Raw genomic sequence first — 10768 nt, 5'->3', positions numbered from 1 at the left:
GGCTGTTTCCCTCTGTACACATTAAACTGTTGTGGTGATACCATCATCACCTGTTGTGGATGTGGAAAAGGGCTTGCACCTAAAGGAGCCCTGACTGACGTGGGTGAAAAGGGTGACGCCGCAACCACATTGACAAACTGTGGCTGGGGGGATGGGGAAGGTTTCTGAACACAAACAACATTGAAATCTTCATTAACAAATGCCCAGCTTAAGTTAAGTACAATGACAGGTAAATATCTTCGATTGAGTCTTTTGAACCCTGTTATCAACTTTTGTATTTGACAAGTGCAAGCTTAAGTTTAAAATTGACACCTGATGCAATTCCCTTCCAATGAAGAGAACAGTCATGAACAAATCTGGAATAGGAATTCTTCCTCATTAGTCAAGTTCCATTCTCATTTTGTTCCTTCTCATCACTTGTCTGCTTGACCATGTATTACCAACGTAAGGAGAAATTCGATTCTGATCACTCCTGGAACAAATAGACTATCACTAGAAAATAACGCTCAGGTCTCCTAACTCACCTGGGATTTAGGAGTAAATTTAAATTCCTTTGCTAATGGATTCAGTTTGGATTTGGATAAAATGCTGCAAAACAAACGTCAAGAAATTGAAAGTGGCATTGCTACAAAACAGCAAAACAACATAACTATTCTTATCTGTCACATTCTGGTGATGTGAAGCATATCTTATAAATGTCATGGTAATGTCTGTCAGTAATTTCTGTTATCCATAAAACGTTTGGGCAAATTATATTGTTTTCCTGTGATAAATAAATGAGGCCTTTTATAACTTTCATGTCTTAAATGCAATTTCATTCCGTACTTAATGTGCCTATGAAGTAAAACAATGATTGCGGCTTATTTGAAAGGCTTTTCCAACGGCGTTTTCCTTTTTGGAATATCTTTTTTCGTTTTAGAGATATTCACGTTTTTGTATTATGCAAATGAGGAAAGTGATGACGTCATAAATAGTTCCACTTAAACAATAAAATACTGAATTAAGAATATCTCCAGAAATGTTGGAGCAGTGTTCTTCAAACTTGGCACCAGAAATGTACATCACAAAAGAAACAGAACGCTACATACTATGTTGTTGCCATGGCAACACTCTTGGGTCCAGTCTCTTTCTCTGAAAAACTAAATATCCCCATTTGCAACCTTATTAAAGTGGGACAGAGGGTCTTGCTCGGAACACGCATGGTTCCCATATTGTCTTAACTCTCCCCATTAGATTGTTGGGAGTGGATGACCCTTGTTTAAGATAAAATCTGGGAATTTTAGTCTTAATTAAAACAGGACCAGCGGCGTAACTGTTGTCATGGCAACAGCACGACTGGTATCATTGTTTTTTTTTGTGATGTACATTTCTAGTGCCAAGTTTAAAGAACACTGCTTTAATATTTCTAGAGAGATTCTCGATTGTTTTAGTCGTACCACCTATGACATCATCACTTTCCTCATTTGCATAATACAAAAACGTAAATATCTCTAAAATAAAAAAGGATATTCCAAAAAGGAAAATGCCATTCTTCTTTACTTAGAAAAGCCTTTCAAATAAGCAGCAATTCTTTTTTAATTTCCTGTTACTCTTGAACAAGACTAGCATTTTCTTGAACATTCTTCGCTTGCAAATTGCAAGTATCAAAATAATGCCAATGAGCTAGAGGGAAAGTACCTGTCAGCTGGCTCAACAGTCTTGGGACTCTTTTTTTCATCTGTTTTTGGCACATCAGAGGCTAGAGGTATTGTTTCTAAAATAGTCAAAAACAAACATTCTTAGCATCTGACGTTGTGTTTATGATGTCTCCCTCAGTTTTATATTTTTAAACTTTCACTCTCATATACACTCTCCTAAACGATTACCAGACTTTTTTTTATCAGTGCCCAATTTTGGGGGAATTTTGTAACATCAGTTTACATTTAGTATAAAGCGGTAGACTGAAACTGTATAAAACGTTGGTGAATAATATTCATAAGCCCTTCAAAATAACATATTTATTATTCCACAACAATTTAATTTTTTAGTTTTGAAAATGGATCACCATGTGCAAAACTGTTTCACATTTTGAATGCTTTTTAACCCTTGTAAGAAAAAAATAGCAGAGTAATAAACAAGACAGTTATATGTAAATTGATGATTTCTTTAATTTTCTTTAGTTCTCTGTTTAACGAAGTTTTGTTGCAAAGTTCAATTATTGCAATGGTTTATACTTCACACTCTTTACTACTGCAGACCATTTCATGCCATTTTTTAAACAATGTGTGGTGGGTCAGATTGTTTTTCAGGTTAATCTGTTTCAACCTGAATAAATCATTGTCATAATCACATGAAAGCGATTTTCACAAATTAAAATTGTTTTCTGTGATTATGAGTGTACCATCATCAGGTAAAAACTAATTAACCTGAAAACAATTTTGGCCTTCAGCATGCCGGTATCCATACCAGGAATGGGTGAGGCTGCTGTCTTAGCTGCTGTTGCATCAACTTTGTCAGCTGATTGTGGCTGGACATCTTTAGTCTTCTTTGTAGGTTTTTCGCTAAGCTGTACATCAAATCAAAGAGGCAACATTCTAAATGAAGCATATTATTGTTTTACATATTGATAAAACATAACTGTAACTATTTTCATGTAAGGAATGAATAGAATGTCCTTGCTTAATTGTTGTCTTTCAATGATTATATCTCTTCACTCTTTCCCAAACATCTTTTTACGCTACAAGTAGTCCTGAAAATGTTGTGCTACATGAAAACAATGTCAATAATCCTTGGAAATTAATAAAACAGAACCATTTTTTACAAAATTGCAGCAAAGGCTGCAATTGAATTACACTTTTGTAATCAAGAACAAATATATCATTACCATGAAGTTTGAGTGGAATTCTTTCAAATCTGAAAGCAAACAGAAAAACATTGCTCTCAAGTTTGTTCTCGTGGGATGTAAAGTAACCTAGTGGATAATAATGGACACCACACTGAACATGATCCAAGGTCTTTGCATTGTGCTCTTGAGTAAGACACTTCACTCAGCTCCAGGACCTCTCTCCACTCATAGGAATGGTTTACTGCTTTGAGGGTAACCCTGTAATTGACTAGCATCCCATCCAGGCTGCAGTGAGGAGGGGGGGAGGAGGTAGGCAGGATCACTCTTGGTAATATCATGCTTCAAAAATTGAACAAATTCCAGCCTAAAGGATCAACACCCAAGCTAACCATACATAGCCTGCAAACAGGCTCCTGGTGAGCCTGAACAAAGCGAGAGAGCCTGTAGACATTCTATTGATGTTGCCGTTCCATGCTGTCCCATCTGGTATCATGATCTGATTGGTTAAATGGTGGATTGTTCACATCTTTGAGATAAATATTTGATGTTGTCTGCCTAATGCTTCGCAGAGTTTGACACCTCTATCATTTCCCATGTGCTTATAATTTGTTGAGGCTCAGTTCAGTATTGCAAAATATGTGTTATGCTCTCTAAGCATTGGTTCTGGTGGGACAAAGTTTGAAATATTATGTCAACATGTTACTAACTTGCACTCTATATTTATGATGCTGGGCCCAGTTGTTTGATTAGAGCTGTTTACAAGTACAGAAATGTAGCTTCTTGACAGGCCTAATTACCTCAATGACTGATTTGTTACAGGCTAATCACCAAGGGTAGATAGGCACATCAAAAACAAATTCTACAGGTTCCCCGTCCCACCCCAATTGCTTCGCTCTCCGAATTCCTCAGTTTCGCACTTGTTGGCTCTCTTCACTTGCCAATTTTTTTTTGTCTTCGCCAGGAGCCTATTCACAGGCTAACCATACACGTGAAAACATAACATGAACAAATTATTACGATATAACAATACAACTGCTATTCAAATGTAGGTATACTATTTCCAAACAATTTATTTGTTTTCACCTTTAACTACATCGTTGTGATCGGATTTTGAAGGAGCAGAGGGGTACATCTCACTTGGTCCAGGTTCCACAGTGGGAGATACTTTTAAAACTTGATCAGGAGACATGCTGTCCACATTGTCAACACTGTTTGTGGAGGATTGCACTGGAGCCACACTTACAGATTTCATGTTGGGCTAAAATAAGAACAGTAAATTGTTTGAGATGTAATTCCCATCAACTTTATGTTACTTGTCTCCACATCAAATTTAGGATTTTTAACATACCTATACCAGTGCCCATGGTGTACACTGTTTTCCTGGAAACTTAAATCACTTCATTCAAAAAATCCTGAACATTTACTTGGCACAATATTGACAGAACAACACCTCTAAGACATTTTTCCAGATAATGACAGATAGGGGCCCAGATGACAACAATAAGGTGACCAAACAACATGCTAGTCACGGTGATTTTTTCATCCTAAATTCTGGTTATTTGGGACAAGGTAATCCTTTGGAAGGCACTACTTTTAACTCAAAAATTACTTGAATGAAGGAACATGCCATCTGATTTCTGAACAACGAATATGATTTCTAATCTTCACACTGGATAACTCACCATGGCTGTTTGTGTGTTAGTGCAAGGAACCTTTCTATCATCTAATGGTAGCACTGTTGGAGGAATGGCTACAAATTTTAGTAAAAGGGGACAAGGCTAAGACACAATGATCTAACAGCCAACACTGCTTATCAGGAAACGCTACAATTTGTGAGGGTTATCCAATATACCCAAATTGAGTTGTGTACAGTTGTTGTTGATTCAACTTACCAAAAATCAATTTGCGATAACCTTATGTGACTCATCTCAATTGAAGTGATCCAGTCAAACTGGAAGTTGATTTGAAAGAAATTCTGAATAAAATCTGCAACTGGCTAAGAGGGGAATGATAGGATTCAACTCAAACAATCCCCCCTTTCTCTTGAAGTCATCCCATTGTAACAGAATTTGATATGAAGGCCACTTGATAAAAGAGTGCCAGTGGTAAAGAAGGAGGGTTGAAAATGTTGTTGAATCAGCTTAATTCAACTTGAATTGAACTATCCTCCTTTCTTGCAGCTGACATTTCACTGTCTCACATGACTTGACAACCAGTGATGAATCAAATTGATTTGTCAACCTTTCACGCCTTGAGGACAAGGAAAGTTTCACTGAAAGTGTGAGTTGGCTGATCAATTACCTTAGATAAATCAACTCAGATTGGGTGCATTGCACATGCATTCATTGTTACAATTATGTAACAAAGTACCAAAAGAAAAAGTCATTTCATAAGTAGCTCTAATTACTAAATAAATGTATGGTAGCTAGGTACCCAAAGTCAGGGTTGCAAATACTATTAAAATTTAGATATATCATTAAGTCAGGAAATGTAGGTATATGGATGAATAAATTATGTAACAATAACTGTCACTATTCCAGATGTAATAGTAAGCTTAGAATGTCACACCATCAGATAAACATGGTAGGGACAAAATACACAAACAACGTGGTGTAATGAAGGGAGACACAACCCTGTGGCAGAGCCTTTCCTATCTCACCAGCACCAGAGGGACTGGATCAGAAAAGATTAAGACAAGTACAAGATGGCAAGACACAAGAAATACCAAATGCTTGGGGGAAGGTGCTAGGCAGGCTTAAGTCACTGGACCACAAGGACTGATTCCAATCCCAAGGAAAGGAGGGAAGGTAAACTAAATAATTGCTACAAGCTACTTGTTTGTGCAAAGGGCACTAGTACAATTCCCTGGGAAGTGTTTTGCAGACTTTTATAGTAAGACAGTGTTTCAAAGTTAACCAATAGGTAAAGTTGTACTACGAGCTAAATAGACAAAACAGGCCAATCTACCAACCAGGAATGGGAGTTTCAAAAGCAAGAAACTAAGTTAAAGGAACCTAAGATAATTTCCTCAACTAGTACATTGCATATAAAAGGTTCTTGTGAATAAGGGAAGATTATAATGAACAGGGCCAACTACTATAGTTGTCTGGGCAAGGCCTGGTGGATTGCATGACAAAATGAAAAGACTCCCACATCCAAAGGGTATCCATCAATTGCATTTTACTGGTAAGGGTACTGTCCAACAAACATAGGTACGCAAGGCGTGCAAGAGTTATTTTTTTTTGAAGTCTCGAAAATAGGAGCATTCATGTCAAATTAACCAAATCATTACTGTAAGTTACAGTAATGATTTGGTTAATTTGACAAGTTGTTTTGGTTGCGATGTACAGCAAGAAAGAAACTAGGAATTTATGATGTACATACGATGTTACATCGGTAGTGGTAAGATAGCTAAATAGTAAGCCATAAAATGTTTGACTGAACAAACTACAGTAATCTGACACATCTCCAGATTAATGTAGATACCTTCTTATTTTTTTTCTTTGATTAGTTCTTTGATACAACCCACACGGTGATTTGTGTGACATGCGCACATGCATAACTCACTCACCGATCACATAGCCCTTCCAACCCCCAAAAGGAATTTTTGCCCGTTAATACTCAAGTTAAGAGATGTTTTCGCATTTTACACGAGTCGTAAGTTTACGTTTTTCACACAACACAACACAACAACACTACTTCGCCGAAAATAGAAAGAGAAAAAAACCCTCTCTGACACATTGAAAGTTTGATTTAATTAAATTGCACTTTAACTTGGTGCCATGCAGTCTTCAAAGAACATTTGAGCAGTTTTGATACTTTTTACCTTTAAAACTATCGGACTGAAAAGAATGTCATAAAATACCCATCAAATAAAAAGAAACTGCTACTGCAGACAAAAACTATCCAGAAATGAAAGCTTTTTTTTGTTAATATCCTGGGAACAATAGGCGATAACTTGTCAGCTCTAATTGAATTTACTCCCATATAAAAAACAAAAGTGTTAAGTTACTAAAGATAGCAAACAGCTCTAATTGAATTTACTCCCTTGTGAAAAACAAGAGTGTCAAATTACCCTTTGTAACTAAAAAATAAAAATATCTCCTTATATTTGCATGCAACAAGAACAAAACAATCGTCACCTGCACTTACTATTGTAAACGTTAGAACTGTTTCAAATCTAAATAGTCTCATCTCCTCTAAAACATGTCCTAAGAACTAGAAGCGACGATTCGTGACCTCTAATTGAATTTACTCCTTGTGAAAAACAAAAGTATCAAGTTACCTTTGTAACTAAAAATAAACCTCAGGGCTCATCTTGTTCGTCACTAAAATCCTCAGCCTACCCACAGAAAATGTCGAAGTAAGCCCAATATATGAATACTTCCTTCTCTTTTATAGAAGAATAAATATGGCCGTTCTAAACTGTGTCAGGATCAAATCTTCTCACATACCATCTACCTTTACAACAAGAAATTTGATTGGCTGTTTATAGTAGATCCAATTTAATTGGTGTGACATACATACATCTCTCACTCACTCACTCATCCATAGACCCATCCATAACATACCCGACGAGCAGACTAAGAGGTATTTTTTTTACAAAAAAATAACTCAAAAATTAACATCAGCTGTAATATACACAACTAAATAAACAAGAGGAAAGACAGTGGGTATTTTTCTAACTTCCTTGAGTAGTGATCTTGGTCGCTCCTGAATGGATTAGAAGAGGCTAAGGAGAGGTACATTTTTAGTAGTTCACTTGACACCTTTTAAAAAGGTCTATTAATAACATATTTCACTGAAAACTACAAACCCAAGGCATATCTTCATTTCATTGCAGATTCACTTTTTAGAAACAAAACCTACTAAGAAGTGAAAAGGAAGTGAGCCACTCAACTTGGAAAATGGGTCATTGTAAACAGTGGCAATTTTGATGCCACTGACTTAAGGTTTTAATCCGTAGGTTAAGTTAAAGTTAAAATCCACTGACACGATTAAGACATGAGATGTGACACAGTTGAAAACATTCATGAAGTTATCGCCTATCCTCATCCAAAAGACTGAGACAATATTATAAAGAAAGTACCACTTCTTGTCCGCTTGCCAAAGCAAGAAATAATTCTCATTTTCATTCCTATTTTTTTAGTTCTTTATTTTCCCAGCCAGTACCAGTGATTTTCTTTCTTTCTTGTTACCTTTTGAGATATCTTAGAAATTAAAAAAAAAAAATGTATCCAACGTAGAGCCACTAAACCACAAGGACAGCACCATGTCTTGTCCACTCAACAAAGTTAAGCCCTGTTCAGCGGGGTTCCTACTTGGCTGGGTTACCAAATACGAATACCCTGTGTTGTAATAACTTCTTTTCTTTTTCCCCTCTCATTTCCAAGGTGATATTAAGGACTGCAGAACCCTCAGCCTTGTGTAATGTCTTTTCTTGTATTTATTCATATCATTTCACCATGTTCGTATTCATGTGTATTTATTTACAATAACCTATAAATAATAGCAAAACATGTCGTTTGAATTCTCCTCAATTCTCTTGTCTGTTGATCGTCGCAAACTTTTAATCACAACTTGAATCATTCAAAAATTCATACAGCTCATCAATTTTGACTCTCAATATCTCCTTTTTTGGCAATCAAGTACAGTTAAACCTGTTTAAGCAGACACCTTCAGGAATGAGCTATTTATGTAATTGCATGTAGCTTCTATATATAAAAATGTTTGTACGGAAATCTATTCTATGTAGATCATTTCTGCAGTAAGATATTGAGTTCTTGCATCCTACATGAAATGACTCATACATGAAAAGGCTGGGTATACTTGTTGTCTTGGGTACAAATCAAGGATTCTGGTCTCACTTAGAATGTTGATGACAAAACACCATTTTTTGCTGTCAAAGTATCCTTTAGGGTGCACTCAAAGAAATAATAATAAAAAGGAAGAAACACTCTCATTTAATTTCCGTTTTAATTTTAGGCTTGATTTCCACTGTTCTCCTGAGCATGCAAGTCGGGTCTACCAGTGAGTGTGAGATCCTCTCTTGAACAGTGGCTAGTAAGCAAACCTATTCCATTTTAAGTGGTATCTTTTAGGGGTCTAATGAAGCTCAAGCAACTCCTACATTAGTGTCCTTTAGGGGTTAAATTCAAATTTTCTGACAAGTGTCCCTGGTCTTTTCAAATGAGAGTTCTCCCCTGGGGTTCCAAATGTCTAACAAGATGTGAAGGAGTGAAGGAGTGAAATTGCTCCACTACTACAACTTGGAAAATAATATTTTCCAAGTTAAAAAGTAAAAAAAAAAATGAAAACGTGTTGTACTGTAATATGCATGGTTGCCAAATGTCTGGAAAAAGTCAGGAAAGTTTTTCAAGATCCAAAGAAAGTTAGGGAATTTAATATCTAGTCAGGAAATTGTAATTTGCAAGTAATTGTAATTTAGTCAAGGAAAGGTATGAAAAGTTTTTCTCTTCTTGGGTGTTGGCTGTGGTTGAATGGGTGGGAAACTACTCATGCATGTTTTCATGTTGCTTACCTCCTGTTTTCTACACATGGTTTTGTGATTTCTTTGTTTTGGTTAGGTCACACAACAACAACAATTGTGACATGCGGTGGAGATTCAATCTACTTTGTTGAAAAAATACAAGCAACCTAGAGAAACACTTTACTGTCTAGCGTGGACTACCATATATTTGGACTATGACACTGATAAGAAAAGAAAAGCCAACCTCATAGCAGCAGAAGGATATCAAAGTGACATTAAGATAATAGAACCTCATCAGCTAGTGTGTTCTGGGGAAATTCAAGGTCACAAAGGAGTTTTAGAATGTTTGGTTTTTCCCCCTCATCATCCCACGTGGTAACTGAGAGCGGCTGATGATAATACTATTATGGTTTGAGAAATTGGATTGCCTATAAAGCAGCTGAGTATCAAGGAAAATCACAGTAAGTTTATTGAACTGCAGGTGAATAATTAAAAAATAGACAACATACCATGTTTCTATTGAGTTTTAGTATAAATCTACTAGTGTTCTATCACGAATGCCATGCTCTGATTGTCTACGCTACCTACTATCTATTCTGTGATAGATAGTGAATAGCATAACAGTGTGCCCTTGCTAACAAAATAATGACCACTTCTTGGCGTCTTCGAAGTGTCTATGAAGAAGATTCCGATAAAGTTTTGAATGACTAGTAGACTTATAATCGCTCTCGAATTCTATGCATGATAGTTGACTTGGGCTCCGCCCTTGTCAACTACCACCTGATTGAAATCTTGAGCTCATAATCTAATTGATTAATAGAAACATGTACATCAACAGATTGTGCTAGTTCTGTGTTTCTTTTGAGTTATAGAGACATGATTTTAACCCAATCAGTGAACCTTTTCTTTAGAGTACTTTGGTTTTAGACGACATGATCAGGATATTTTCTCTACTAAGAAATCTGTAAACAACACCAGACTACACCACATTCTACAAAAACAGATGAGTTTAAACTACTGAGTCCTAGTGCCAGACTACCTTCGGTAGCTCCTCTTGGAGACTTTCTGTCCATGCAAGAGTGTCCAGGGGGTGCCTGACTTGTCTTTGATACAGTACTTGTTGTCTGGGGTCTAACAACAGCTGCAAATGCCTCCTCTTCACTGCGTCCACTGTCAACCTCTTGACGACGAATATGACCCCTTGACTGTTAAAGAAAGGACAATAGAGAGGTTAAGCATGACGTTAATGGCAGACGGCAAAGGCAACTTCTGATTTTCAGTTCTTTTCTTCTAATCCATAAATAAAGCCCACAAAAATGGAATAACGTCTCCCACTATTCCTTGCAAATACAAATAATTTCACTCTACTGTACACACAGCTGAGGAGAGATGACAAAAGTTTCATTTTTCCCGTTTGCTGGTTGCCGTAAACATCATGCTTAACCTCTCTACTA

General features: G+C 36.6%; 1 protein-coding gene across 1 annotated transcript in view; it reads right to left on the bottom strand.

Annotated features, from left to right (window-relative positions):
- Window positions 1-10768, bottom strand: part of LOC110045195 (uncharacterized) — a 74172-nt gene that overhangs the window by 1757 nt on the left and 61647 nt on the right. The window contains exons 11-18 of the mRNA XM_089280063.1: window positions 10354-10519; window positions 4507-4559; window positions 3908-4082; window positions 2864-2892; window positions 2446-2545; window positions 1678-1753; window positions 525-588; window positions 1-164 (exon numbers count right to left, since the gene is read on the bottom strand). The exon at window positions 1-164 is cut by the window's left edge and continues 11 nt beyond it. Coding sequence (XP_089136189.1) covers window positions 1-164; window positions 525-588; window positions 1678-1753; window positions 2446-2545; window positions 2864-2892; window positions 3908-4082; window positions 4507-4559; window positions 10354-10519 — 827 coding nt within the window. The remainder of the gene's footprint in view (window positions 165-524; window positions 589-1677; window positions 1754-2445; window positions 2546-2863; window positions 2893-3907; window positions 4083-4506; window positions 4560-10353; window positions 10520-10768) is intronic.

Source organism: Orbicella faveolata, unplaced genomic scaffold (assembly GCF_042242905.1).
Source record: "Orbicella faveolata isolate gen_17 unplaced genomic scaffold, um_ofav_v1 contig_47, whole genome shotgun sequence".
NCBI classification, from domain to species: Eukaryota; Metazoa; Cnidaria; class Anthozoa; order Scleractinia; family Merulinidae; genus Orbicella; species Orbicella faveolata.
Note: the sequence above shows the minus strand (reverse complement) of the source record. Positions and strands in the feature narration are given on the sequence as shown.